This window comes from Alligator mississippiensis, chromosome 1, assembly GCF_030867095.1.
Source record: "Alligator mississippiensis isolate rAllMis1 chromosome 1, rAllMis1, whole genome shotgun sequence".
NCBI classification, from domain to species: domain Eukaryota; kingdom Metazoa; phylum Chordata; order Crocodylia; family Alligatoridae; genus Alligator; species Alligator mississippiensis.
This window is the reverse complement of record NC_081824.1, coordinates 236,157,379-236,171,809: the sequence shown is the minus strand read 5'-3', so window position 1 is coordinate 236,171,809 and position 14,431 is coordinate 236,157,379. Positions and strand designations below refer to the sequence as shown.

Sequence of the window (14,431 nt, the reverse complement as noted above, 5' to 3'; positions counted from 1 at the left end):
AACATTTGGAGTCCTTATTCACAATGGCTACTCATTTAATCCTTATAATACAGAATTAAAACCAGCACTAAAATAGATCACCCAGTTTAATATTTTGAATTGCACAAAAATAGAGAAATCCAAAGTTTGACCTTTCGGAAATTTACAGTTTTTCTAATGTGTGTGACAAATACAAAAGTACTTGGCAGGTTAAGAAAGTAGTTTCATGTTGGGCTCCAAACCTTACCATTTACTAGTGTCAGTAAGTAGTACTTACGTAGATAGCACTATGCAAACTAGTTTAATAGGTCAATGTAGCTACTCCCTAACTTTATAGGCAGGAAAACAGATTCAGAAAAACAGGTTATTCTGGGCCTGAATGTCTAAATCTAAGAAAAAGAATTAATTGCTTACCTACCTGGCTGGAGTAGCAGACATCAAGGCATTTGTATTTTTATTTCATTTATGGTATATTCTATTGCCTCCTTTCAACAGCTAGGAAAGAGGTTGTCACTTGCCTGACAACTTGCTATTTTAATCTGGTTCTAGACTTCTTGCATGAACTTGAGAATATTATAGCCGCTGAGACTGTTTCATTGGATATAAAATATGGTATTGATACCAGCTTACTGAATAAACTGCTTAGAAGCGCAAAATGTTATGGACAGTCAGTCAGAGGCACAGATAACAGAACTTCTCCTAGCTCCTGGGTCTGTGCTTAAACCACTAGGCCAGCGATGGGCAATTATATGGGCCAGCAGGCCACAAAGGGAGTTTTGGGGAGCTGTCACAGGCCAGGTCAGCACTGCCCCCCACCCCGCGACTGGCACAATAACTCACCAAACCTCCATATGTGGGATGGGGCTGTAAGTGGGGAGCTGGCATGGGCGTGCAACAGCTTCAGCAGGGGCAGCTCAGCCACGGCCTGCACCACCATCAGCACTGCCTCTAGGCCACCCTTCTACCCTGAAGAGGGGCTGGAGCTGCTGCCGAGCTCTGGGTGTCAACCAGGCAGAAGCTGCAGCTGGATGCTGGGAAAGAGTAGGACCTGGCAGCGGACACAGCCAACTCCTCCTCATTGCTAATGGGGCCTTCTCACTGCAGTCGCCTGGAGCCTGCAAAGGGGCTGCCCTGAGGCTCCTCCCTGCCACCAGCACCACCTCTAGGTCCTCATGGCCTTTTAAAAAAAATAAGCCCAAGAAAATGAAAACATTTGTGCTTGGGACAAAAGTTTTTCAATTTTGGCACTGACAAAGTAATTTTTTTTTGTTTGTGCAGAGGGATCGCTTTTTCCAACCAGTTTCAAGAAAACAAGGAATTATTCCTGTACTTATTTCTTTCCAGGGAAGCAATAGCTTGAATGCTTGTTGATTGGGTACAGTATGAAGTCCGTAAACAGGACAAGTTGTGGGATCTGTGGACAAAAGCATGTCAAAGAGCTCTTTCAAGTATCTGCCTATACTAAGAAGCCAGCTCTTAGCTTTCTTTTTCTTTTTTGACTACAGAAAAATAGAACAATTTTCCAGTGCAAAGAACTCAGAAAAAATTATAACAGGTTAGCATTTTTTGACACTACGCATTACTATTTGAAATCTCATGAATCTCTGGGTTTATCCCGTCTACCATAACACCTTGGTTAAGAATCACAGGTCTACACAGATCCATCTATAGGCAGGTGTCCAACAATTGCCTTTCAAGGAGGCAAGAAGAAAGGGAGAAAGAAAAAAGAGGAAGAAAGAGGAAGTTCTACTTTGATCAACCGAAGGATAACCCTCCCAAAGGGGATGCCTAATCTGTAAACCCTATCAGCAGGCTGGCAAGAACACAAACCAGTCACTAAATGCCATGTAAATTCTCTGCAAATCCCAGGACCAGGAACCTGGGGTAAGCTACAGAGGCTGAGTTCCCAAAAATGTGCACCCTTAACTTGAAAAGGAAAGGGGCTGCCTAACGAACTGGAAAACTTAACACAATCCATCACCTATCTGAACAGTCTGAAATGATTATAGCCTGCTGCCTAGATTTGTTATGAACTGAGCAAACAGTCCAATTTACAAAACAGTTTTGTTCTAGGCTACTTAAAAAGAAATAGCTCTCAGAACTCAGTGTGGTACTTCGCATCCCCCCAGATAGTTCAGATGTATTAGAAAATAAGGATAAGTATATGGCTGAATTCCTTACCTAACCCGAACTTGGTTAAGGTTCACATGCCTTAGATTTGAGAATCCAGGTGCATCTCCAAGATTAATCTGTATTTAGATACTGAAGGACTGGTGGTTGAAACCAAATTTCCCGGCAGACATGTAGCTGGTTTGTCCGCTGGAGAGAACAGTATATTTGAAGGAATTTCTACCATTATACCTAGGCCACATTTAATTAGCTAGTTAACAGATCTTGGCCAAACTTAAGAGTAGCAAAAGGTGCAATCTTGCACATGGATGTCATTAGGTTGAACTGCCACAGGACAGTATGAAACATGGCAGTTCATTGCAGAGAACTGGTTTCCACAAAAAGAGCTTTACTGATCTGGAGTCTAGGACAGCACTGCAACTTCCAGGAAAGCTAGAATTCTATGAACGCTCAAGTCAAGTCAGTCCCGAGGCCGCTGAAACCATTGGGGCACCTCAGATGCTGTAACCACCCTAGTTGTGTTGCTTTGCATCATTAGTGATTCTTCAGGCATGGTGACCTGGTGGTGTCCATCTCTTTTCCAAGTATGAATGGCCACTGACTCACAGGGAGCATATCTGCCCACTGACAGGTCTTGTTTTCAGTCCTGCTGGGTGTCCACACACCCTCCTCACTCAGGTGAGCCTAGGTGGAGGCACTGGTTTAGTCGCTGACAACATGACCATGGAACAGGCGGTACCGATTTACATGGTACTAGATAGCAGACCAAGGGAGGGCTGGCCTGACATTGCTATGAATACTGAAGACCTATAAATACTCTATAGGAACAGACCTAAGGCCTAACTTGGAAAACTTGAAAAAAACCCAAAAAGCAGCAGTATAAATATCCTTCAATTTGCTGCCTCCCCACCCCTGGATGCTGATTGGGCAAGAGGGGTGCCCTCACCAGCATTGCCAGGTATATGATAATTATCATACTTGTATGATAATTTCAACCTTTGTATAATGTACAATAAATAATACTAAGAGTGTAAAAAATGGACAATATTTCTGATGCAGTTAACTGGTGCAGCATATGCAAAACCCAAGTCACTATCAAAGAGCCTTAACTGACTTTTGGGCTCACTGTCAGTGCTTTCTTATGACTGCTTGCCTCAAAATAAAGAAAAAACCCTTCGACTTTGATGACCCAGTCCTCACTCATTCAATGGAGGCTTACAGTGAGCATATAAAGTAACTGCATAACTATTTACAATACACAGACCTGAACTGCAAAACAAAGAGAGAAGAATAATCATAGTACTAAATTCAGTTTAACCAGTTGGAGAAAGTTAAACAAAACATCATAGTGGGCAGTGTCAAGTAGTGTGGCGCAGGATGTGACAACAGTATAAGGCAAAATGATGTTACTTAAAAAGACAACCTATTTGCATGCTTATCTGCATATTCCCCCCCCCCCCCCACTGTATGATAGTTTTTTTAGAAAATATGATCATTTGAACTTCCAATACAATAAGTTCATATTTAAGACCTGGCAATACTGGCTCTCAAGCAGCCTGGCAGTCCAGGCAGACGCAGACAGAGACAGAGACAGAGACAGAGACAGGGACAGGGACAGGCCCAGCCCTGCTTTTTTTTTTTTGTTTTTAAAAGCCACAGCCGCCTGGCCCAGCCAGACCCATCCCAAAGTAAATGGGTGCTACAGAGGGTGGGACACAGGGATGGGGGGAGCAGAGCTGGGCCTGGGGGAGCAGAGCTGGGCCAAGGAGGTGGGGGCAGGAGCAGCAGGGTGGTGCTGATCCATCCCCATGTCCATTTGGGGCCAGAAGGGGTAGATGGACCAGAGCTGGGTTGGGGCAGAAGAGCACTGGGGGTTGGCCAAGGGGCAGTGAGGTGACAATGGCCTGTCCCCATGCTCACAAAAGGCTGGGGGGAGGGATGCTTTTTCTAACCCCCCCCACTCCTGCAGGCCAGGCATGGGCAAGGAGTGGGGCCAGGCCAGAGGGCAGTGGGCACCCCAGCCAGAGGTGTGTGTGGGTGGGGGGGACAGGGGATTGTTGTGATGTGTCCCTGAAATTGCAGCCCAGGGCTGTGGTGAGCCTGCAAAATGTGGCCCTAGGCTCTGCAATTTGAGTACATCCAATATATAATGCCAGTGCCACACAAAAGTGAGTATGTATACAAGAAATATTCTCCTAAAATAAATGCAGCTTCAGAATACATTAGGTAATGATACTTTATACAGGCTGTCAGTGGCAATTCTACTTCCAGTGCAGTCAGATATGCATAAGATCTAAAAGACTGAGCAAAAAGAGGAATTGTCATTGACACTGATTACTATAAACGATGAAGCCTGGTCAGTCTGCTAATAAGAAAGCAAAACTGGTTACAAAAGATGAGGTGGGCATTGCAGCTTTTTAAGACTAACAGTACCAACACCAGTTTGATGAAGCAGGCATAAGCAAGTCAGAACTCTGACTACCACTTGCCAGTATCAGGGACAACAACATGTGTTGACCCTCATTCAAAGACCTATGCTCCTTACTACCTCAGACAATAGAAGTCTCTGATTTACCTGAAGAGAAGTGACAAGAAGGTTCACTGTTTCAGAGAAACCTGACACCTCAAAGCCAGAAAAGCAATTGAGCACTAGCACAGCTTTTTAGAGGCAAGCTCAGTCTAAGACACTTCTCAACAACTTTGCCATGAAAAAAACCCAGTTTCAAATCTGGCACCAAACATTTGAGTGCATTTAGAAGAGCTGCAGACAAAACTCTTACGGGCAATACAGCATTCTCCCAAACCAAGGAGGCATTAGTAAGCATTATGCATATTAGCAGGACCAGCCGTCTTACACGCTGGGCATACCTTCAAGCTTGGAGATCTGGACTCTCCCATCAGAACTAACCCTTGGTACTGAAGCAAAACTAAAAGAAATCAAACTAATTTATTTTTAAGCCAGTGGGTTTAAGAAAAGAGCCTTAACAGACTAAGTATAAGCCCAACATCATCCAAGAACTGCAGGGAAGTGGAAGGACCTTAATTCCAATTCACTGTCACAGGCAATAAGTAGGCGTGCACTGATAGAGATTTTGGGGGCCGATACTGGTAGCCAATATTTAAGGAGGGATATCCACTGATACCAATCTGATTTCCAATACAGCTGCACGCAGCTGGTAAGTCTGCTGGGGTGTAAGGGGAGGGAAGGGGCATGGCAGATCAATGCCCCCTAAGGTGAGGGAGGGAGGGGCAGGCATTGCCCAGCTGGGGTGGGTGGAGCACAGGATGGAGCTGCAACTCATGGGGAGGGGCCCTGCCCCTGCCACTTTCTGCACCCTGGGAGGGCATGTGCCCCCGGATCTGTGCAGGGTGGGGCAGGCAGGCTGCAGCACTGGGAGGGGGGCTATGGAGGGGGCTGCAGCCACTCCAAAATTTAACACAGCCCTGCTCCCAGTGCTGCTGCTGCCTGCTTGGCACAGCCCCGGCTCTTCCCAGCACATGGGGGAGGTGGGGGTTGAACTGGGGCTGCGCCGGGTGGGGGGCTGAGTGCCTGCGTGCATGCACACGCCCCAGCCCAGCAGGTCAGTCCAAGCAGGATGGAAGGGGTGAGGGCTAGATCAAGGCCCCCGCAGTGAGGGACAGTGCTGCAGAGGCAGGAGCAGGGGTAAGTTGAGTGGGGGCCCCAGCCAGAAGGGGCTTACCTGCTGGGGAAGCACACCCTGAAATAATTGTTATTCCCTCTGCTTTGTCTCCCCCACGCTTCCCTCCCCACAAACTTACCTGCTGCAGGGGGTGGGCGCGTTGGAAAGGGGGCAGCAGCGGCCATGAACAGTAGATCTTGGGCTGCTTTTAAATGCCAAAGGTGATCTACTTTAAAAGGCTAGAGACCACTGGCTTAAAAGGTGATTAGCAGCAGGCCCCATAATGGAGGTGAGCACCACAGAATGGATAGGCAGTACAGCACAGCTCTGTGCCACCAATCTCCCATGTAAAATGGGACCTCTTTGCAGGCTCAATCTGGCCCACTGACTGTAGGTGGCTGACCCCTGCTCTAAGGTGCCAACCTACCCTACCTTCTCCCTGATGTCCTTACATAAGGCCCACATGCACAAATAATAAAAGCAATCATAAACCAGAATAACAATTTAATCTGTTCTCATTTGGAAGTCCGGGGGGAAAGGGAGAGAGGGAAGTGAAAACATGATGCTGTTTGCATTATTTGAGACAATCCTAATTAAGATGTTTATGTACAGTACATAGTAACACTGTATAAAGAGCAACAGAGGAAAGCATGAAAGTGTTCGAGGAAAGACAGAACTAATAGGCAGTATAGCCTGACATCTTTTATGAATATACAATGAGATTGACAGCCTAGTATGTTTTCAAGATAAGATGGGACTGGGAACGGTCTTCAGTGAGTGTTTGAGATGGTGAAGAAGGAGAAGCCAACACAGCATCTTTCCAGGCAGATACTAGCGGACTGGATGCCTACTTCAAAGCCTGTCAGGTTCTGGCTGTGTATGCCTGGGGCTGCTGGAACTCTTCAATTCAACTCTGGTGTACTGGAAACACTTTAATACCAAATTTTGCTACAGGCAGTTTCTTGGCATCTGCATTTCACTAGTCCCAGCCTATGGGAGGACGTGGTAAAGTGTAAGAAAGGCTAGAGGAATCAGTGTTATTCCTACTGTATCACAAGCATGCAACTTTTGCTGATCCTCCATGCGCAACCCAATGGATACAAGCATGTGTGTTTAGAAGCAGCAAATAGACAGCTATTAAGAATCTTACTGGTTGCCAAGGTTTCCCTTACGAGATATAATATTTCTTCACCGTTCTTTATTTCTTCCTTTATCTTAAAAATGAAAAAGACAGCCAAGTACAAGGCTGAAACAAGACAGAGGATCATTTACTAGAGCAGAGAGTAACAGCGCCCTCAGAACTGATGAATAGCAGAAACTCCAAGAAGGTTGCATAAAAGAGGATCTGGACAGTCCACAGTCTTCAGAAACCAGAGGCTCTGAGCATCCTCAAAGTACTAATTTCATGAAGACAAGGTGTCCCAGGGAGCCAAAATGCATTACCATCTGACAACAAGCCAAAGAAACTTCCTGAATTCCTCAGTGGTTTATGAGGTGGTAGGAAGTGGTCCCCTATAAACCCAGGGCTTTAAGCCAGAGAGCCCTCCCTTTATTTGTACACAGAAACATGAACCCCAAGTGGGGATTCTGCTGAGACATTCACTGTCTGCTAACTCTGAACTTCCCCACTTCTGTGCCATTAAAATACTGGTGTAATGTTTCAGTAAGTGTTATTGGGAAGAAAGGCCTACATTTAAATGAAAGGGCTTTTAAACTTAAAAATAAGTCTTTTATCACCACCACTTAGGAATGCTCAATAGTGAAGTCTTAAAAATAGAAATAATTTTAAAAAGTCACATGTTACTAGGGGATTGAGAGGAAGCTGTTGTTTCAGTTACTAATCTCTGTACAAACAAAGCATTTCTAGAAAACCAATTGGCACTTCTATATATCTTAGTCATATTACTTGAAACTTATCTTAAAAATTCTACCTTATAATATGAAATGCAATTAAAAAATAAGAGCCAAAATGAAATAAGCATTTTCAACATCCTTTCAAGCTCTTATTAAAAATTATATATTGCAACATTTTTCTTCCATTCATTTGAGAAAGAAGAATTATGCCTACCTTATCAGCACACATTGCCACTTTAATGTCTTGTTTTGTAATTTCATAATGTCTTATATTTCGTACATAATTCCCAACCAACTTTAAGATATCTGCAGAAATGTATTCTAATACTGCCACTATGTAAACAGATACTTGGTGGTCAATTTTATAGCCTAGAACTTCCTGAAAGTAAAAAACAAAGAGTGCCTTATTAAAAGAAAATTCATCTGATCAAAAAGCTAACATATATCTTATGAAAAATCTATAAATCAAATATTTTACACAGTAATCATTGAACAGTCAACATATATTCAGTCAGTGCTGGCAATACTACAGTACTTGGCTATACTTAGAACAGAAATAACAACAGTGTCCCAAAAAAACACCGTGGTACATAATCATTTTGAAATGCTGACAACCCTACTAAACATTTATAATGTGCAATACAATTCCAACTAACACAGTGTCATTTGAAAAGCACTAAGTTCTCTTTAGTTAAAATAAAAATGCTCCAATTTTTGGCAGATTAGTCTAATCTTTTTTTCTCATTTTACTGGATTACAAGAAAACTGAGCAAAAGCATCTGAGAAAAAAGCAGCGTCCTAAATGTATTCTAAATACATACAATCAACTAAAACGGAAATGTTCCAAATGATACATAATGTTTGTGAAATTGATGCTTTACCCCTTTTCAGTTAAGTAACGGGCAACATGCAGACAATGAATCAAGCATAAAAATGACAACTTTATCACCAGGTGATTATGAACAACACAGATTTGCCTGACTTTAAGTAGCAAAGTTTATATTTGAATACTTGCCTTTAACAAAGGATGGATTTTTTCCACTGGGAGAGATAATGGGTTTCTTCGCTTCCTTTTTTCAATAGCAGATTGTGCATCAGCAATTGCCCACTTATCAATAGGATGGGGAAAGCTCTTTTGAACACGATCCTTAGGAGAGAAAATAGCAACTAGCAGCTAAGTATCTAATCTCAAAAGTATTCACCAAACAGTATAGCAGCTAACTTAAAACAATTCCTAGATGCAGTTTCCTTATGCATATGTCTATGATGTAGTCATTAATTATATGAACAGATATAATTTTTCCTCCGTAAGATCGCAGCTTTATTTGGAGTATGCGATGCACAGCACTCATTGTAAGAGAAGCAATACACTATCTGTTTTAACCTCATAGTCCAGTGTGGGCCCATATCTCATTGCCTGCATTACCACCAAACTCTGTTCTCAGGAAAGAATTATCTTCTTGGACTTTCCTACAAGCACTTCTCTCTGGAATATTTAAGTTCTTCAAGCATTAAGAAGATTAATCTATTAAAAAAAGCATTGTTTTAAAGATAATGTCTAGCTCTAAATTCCATATGAAATGAACAAGAACCACCATAAGGCTTCAGAAAAGTTCAGGGTTTATTTTACAGTTACTTCTTCCACCCTTCAGTAGCCACTGTGGTGCTATAAAAAGTGAGCCTCTCCCATGCTGTGAATGATGCCTTTGTGACATCCAGACAGCTACACAGATGGGGAGCCAAGGCACAGATATTCATGTCAGAGGTGCCTGACAATTTTAGGTGCCCAACCGGAGATTCTAATGGTTCAATTTCTCAGACAGCATAGCATTTTTGTTCAGAGTACAGCTCTTAGTTGCAGTTTTGAGTGCTCACTTATGTAAATGACACCCAAGTTTGAGCAACCGGAAATAAAGAACACACTTGTGAAACATCTGGTTTAAGTAGCTTGTCCTGCATCACAGAAGAACTCCAAGGCAGAAGCAAGAATAGAATCCCATTCTCCAAGAGTGCCACCATCACAAACTGCAGAACCATCCTTTTCTCTTCTGCATTCTCTCTACCTTCCTTCACTACCCACCCATCACAAGACAAGTGTATGGTAGACGAGTTACATTTACTACAAGTTCTGATTCACCCACTGTGCACTGAAAGGTGCAGGAGTCCTGTGGGGAAAAACATTTTACGTGATCATTTAATTAAAGCCTGCATCATAATGCATATACAAAAGGGGGGGTCAAATTAATATTGCACAGACCACCTTGATTCTGTTGTTTCTCAATCAGAATGCTTTGTAACCATGGTGTTCTCTTAATGTAGGTGCGCACTTAATTTTCCAGGTTTTTAGAAGTGTAAACAAAAAAAAAATAAATCCCCTGTTCTGGAATCATGATGATTTAAAGACCACATGGTTCATAAACCAGGTTAAAACTTTTCATCAAGAACAGACTTCTATCACCTGAGCTAACAGCAGTGATAGTCATCTCTCTCAGCTCCACCAGAAGGAGCTGTGGCACGCATTTTGCCCACAAGGTTGTCACCTATTTGTGAGAAGCAAGGAATACTGGATATCAAGGATCCCAGGTTTTCTTCCAGATTTGGAGGCAGATGCATGCCTAGTGGTTAGAAACATCTATTCCTGCCCCTCCCAGCCTCATTCTAATCCCAGTTGTCTGTTTTCCCATCATACCCCAAGCTGTTGGCCCTTGTTCAAACCCTCACCCTGGCTTCTCATTTCCTTTGAACTGCAATCAGCTTTCCTCTTTTCCTGGGTACCAATAGGGGTACCATTCAAGTGACAGAAGAAGGTCACCCTGTTCTCAACTCCCAAGACTGATGATACAGTAGGACTTGGCTGCTGGAAAGAGATACTACAGAAAAAATACTGCTTAGCCCATAACAGGAATGGAGCACACTCAGTACACATGGAAATTTGTTGTCCATCAAACTATCTCTACTGAGTAGATAAACTAGAATTTTTCAGGACTTAGAACTTAGCTCGTTTGGGTTAACATACACATGGCTAACAGTAGGCATACCCCACCATGAGGGCACACCTCTTATGCTGAAGAGCATGCCCAGCAGGAGCATGCTCACCCTTTAAACGTTTTTGGTTTTCTGGTTTTTGTTTTTTATTTTCACTTAGAAAGAGGTATGTTCCTCTTAACTGAATCATTCTTGTCAACATCTCTAAAAATCAGCCTGATTCAGGCAGAGTACTAAGGTCCAGCCTAGTTTTTCAGAGTTATAAGCAAGAGAAAATAGAGTCTTATAAAGGAAGCTCATTCAAATTCAACTACGGATGTTGTCACCTTCCCCACTTTTATGGTACCGCAAAATAGAGTAAAATTATGCTTGTATAATAAATATACATCTGATGTGAAAAAGAATGTTAGTTAAATCTCTGGACAAAATAAAATCTGCTTTGGTCTTCAGTTACTCAACTGATCTGACAGACAAGTATCACCCGCCTTTGCTATAAGACCATGTACTCGCGCAACATTTTGAAGTGCTAATTTATTAAAATTTTCATGCATAGCAATCCAAATTAAACTGCAAAATGCAAATCAGACTATTATAATAAACATTCTCTGTACCTCTACATCCAGAAAACTTCTTGGCTGGGCTTGGCACAGCATATTTAACAACTGCAGAATTAACTCCTCAACGTACTGTAAAGCATCTTCAGTAGAGGAAAGTTTAGGGTGAACTTGCATCTGAACCTATGTTGAACAGAAAACAGAATTTAAGCCTTGCACTTCACTCTTCATAACATTTTAACTTCTGAAGAGTTCATATTAAAATGTAAAGGATGTTAGCAGCATAAAAAAGAGCCAAGTTTTCAAGTGGTATAGATCAGAATAGAACTATTTCACAAAGTTAAATTAATCAAGGGTCAATTGCACTGCATTTAGCTCACAGTACTTAAGTCTTCACATTGTTGCTATAGAAGCATTAAACATCTACAAGAAACTAGACAACTAATGGTGAACAGTGGAGAAGGTAGGATTATATTTTAAGTTTTGTTGCATATTTTTATTCCTATCTCCCAAGCTTTATCCATTGCTAGTGGACTAAACTTTAGGCAGGGATTGTCTCTCCATGTACATAATCTGTTGAGACACTAAATTATCATAATGCAAACAAGATTTTTTTTTTTTTTTACCATACACACACACTTACAGAATTTAGTAACCTTTAAGCTTACTGTTCATAATATTTAGGCAAGTTAATCAACTTTTGTAAAAAAAAAAAAACCCCCAAAAAACTAAAGGTCTTCTGTAAAATGGACATTAAACTAATTGAAACGCTAGTGACACTGCTTTAAATACCTAATTATTTTGAACAAAACATAAAATCTCCAGAATAAAAATATGTCCAGTATAATCCTGTATCTCATCTGGAGTCAATGTATCTTCACATTTTAAGCATTAGTACTTCACAGTAAATTACTAAATTTGTAGTTATAGTTGTGAGCAAACTCCCAATGTTTCACACTTTGTGAAAATTCATTTCTAAATGGATTAAAAAGATTACTTCTGAAAATTTAACAAATGTGGAGAAAAAGTAAAAGACTACCTGAAATAAAAACCTACAGTGACTGTTTTTTGTTCCACATGCCTGACGCTAACAAATGAGTTGTTTCTAAACAGTTTACATTTCAGTTGCACAAAGGTCAAAATCTCAGAAACAGTGTATGTATTAAAAAATAGCCCAAGAACAACATTTAGCGATGTTTACTGTAGCTATGTGTGTATGTCATAGGAAACTGCTGGATAACCTTTACATAATTATTCCAAGTCTTGACATAGCTATCATATAGCATTACATTTCCCAGTCCCAAATCTGACAATAACCTACCACACCTACTTGGCTGGTGTATCCCAACCAAATATCAACCCAATACGTCTGCATTCAAATTACTCCATAATCAATTGGCAGCAGTTCCCTAGATAAACACTGCATTTATCCCATTTGCAGTTCTAATGGGAATTAAATATTATATTCATAATTCCACTGCAAAAAATACACCACTAACTCAAACAAGGACATATGAGGCCCTCTTAAGTGGAATATTTCATGTCTGAGTACTTTCATTTGCTATATCTTCCCTTTAGATGTGCTTGCTAAAAATTAATGAGAATGTGTGTTCTGTGTCTGGCAAGCTATCTGCATACCTAGTGCAGTTGTCAGCAGCCTTTTGTTGATGCAGGTTAGAGGTCTCTGTACCCCCAGTAGCAAGCTACTTGCGTTCACTACCACTGAAGATACCAACCCCTCTGCACTGAGGGAAACGCAGACACAGCGAAAGAGCAAGCTCTGTGTTAAGGAGAAGTGCTGTAGATCAGGGGTTTTCAACCTTTTTTAAGGAGTGTTGATTTTTCTTCTTGTGAGACTCATTCTAGGCATAACCTTCTTAAAAGTTACACTATATAATTCTACAGACAACAAGCATCAGATCAGGACCCAGTGTGATTTTATGTATATAAAACTGTAAGCAGGCAGTAAAGGTGTAAATCTCTCTCTACTTAAGAATCCAAAGTTCAAAACATTTCCCAATTTTTCTATTTAGAGACAATTGCCTCACTCTCCTCAAAGGGCACCTCTGAGGACCATAAAAGCCTATGAGTAGCATTGGCATCTTGCAAGAGAGAGCACACTAAAACAAACTAGCAAACAAATAGCACCTCATCACTGATCAGTACTAGTTAAACAGTAAATAACCTGCACCAATACTTATAGACAACTTGCACTCTTTAGTTTGTGTTAGCATGCAAAGAAAAAGCAGAACTTACTAGCTTAAAAGATCCTGGTTTTCTCTGCTTAAAATTGCAAATTCTGTGATCAAAACAAAAATTCACTAATTCTCTGAAGTTGAATACAAAGTTTTATTGACAGATTTACAATCTTTAAGCAATCTGGAAGCCTACCAGTGCCTCAATCACTATAATAAAATACATTCTAAATACCTATAGATTTTGGTGTTGAATTGTGGGTTTTTTATCATGGAAATTCCCCCTGTCCCCTTCAATCACCAATGTGTGGGTTCAGTTGTAGCTGGCCCCCCTGATGCTTTGTTGTGCTAAGCAGCCCTCATATGCTGGTGCCCTGCCCCTGCCAGTGCCTCTCACCCCTGATGTGCCCCTCACTCCTGACCCGCAGCCCCCGCAAACCCTGCTGCTGCCCCTCACTCCCAACCCTCAGCTCCCCGCCCTTGGCCCTCCAGTGTGAGAGGAAGGGAGTGAGCATATGGGGAAGGCGGGGGCCAGGGGAATGCAAGGGGGGGGTGCACATGCCCCCTGTAGTGCCTTCTGCAGTGGGGCTCTGATTCCCGTTTGGAGCATTTCTGTGCTACATAGCAGGGTGCGGAGCTGCTGCTGGGCCAGACCAGCTCCAGGCAAAAGCTGTCTCTACAGCCCAGTGCACAGGACCCAGAACTGGAGCAAGCGCCGCACCACCATAGGAGGTGAGGCCCAGCAGTGCCGCGGAGTTGCACCCCTGCTGCTGCTGTGCAGGCAGGAGGCACCTCACTTTGGTGGCCACAGAGGCACAGTGCTCCTTCCTGTGCTGGGTCCCTCCACTGGGCCACGGAGGCAGCTTCTGTCTGGAGCTGATCTGACCTGGCTGTAGCCCCTCACCCTGCTGTGGGTGCAGAAATCTTGGGGGGCATGTTCCCCCCCCAACAAACACGTGGCCTATGCCCCCTCTCACACCCAATGTGTGGCCCAGGCCCCTTCCCCCCACACTCTCATAGACTTACCTGGAGGGATCTGCAGGAGCTGATCTCCACTGCTGCCTGGCTGCCACATGCATGTTTGCATGTGCAC

The 14,431-nt window shown here is 42.5% G+C and overlaps 1 protein-coding gene across 1 annotated transcript in view; it reads right to left on the bottom strand.

The window, feature by feature from the left end:
* SOS1 (SOS Ras/Rac guanine nucleotide exchange factor 1) overlaps positions 1-14,431 on the bottom strand; it is a 79,645-nt gene that overhangs the window by 52,225 nt on the left and 12,989 nt on the right. Inside the window, exons 2-4 of the mRNA XM_059720289.1 lie at positions 11,201-11,326; positions 8,620-8,751; positions 7,819-7,983 (exon numbers count right to left, since the gene is read on the bottom strand). Of these exons, the coding sequence (XP_059576272.1) occupies positions 7,819-7,983; positions 8,620-8,751; positions 11,201-11,326 (423 nt within the window). The remainder of the gene's footprint in view (positions 1-7,818; positions 7,984-8,619; positions 8,752-11,200; positions 11,327-14,431) is intronic.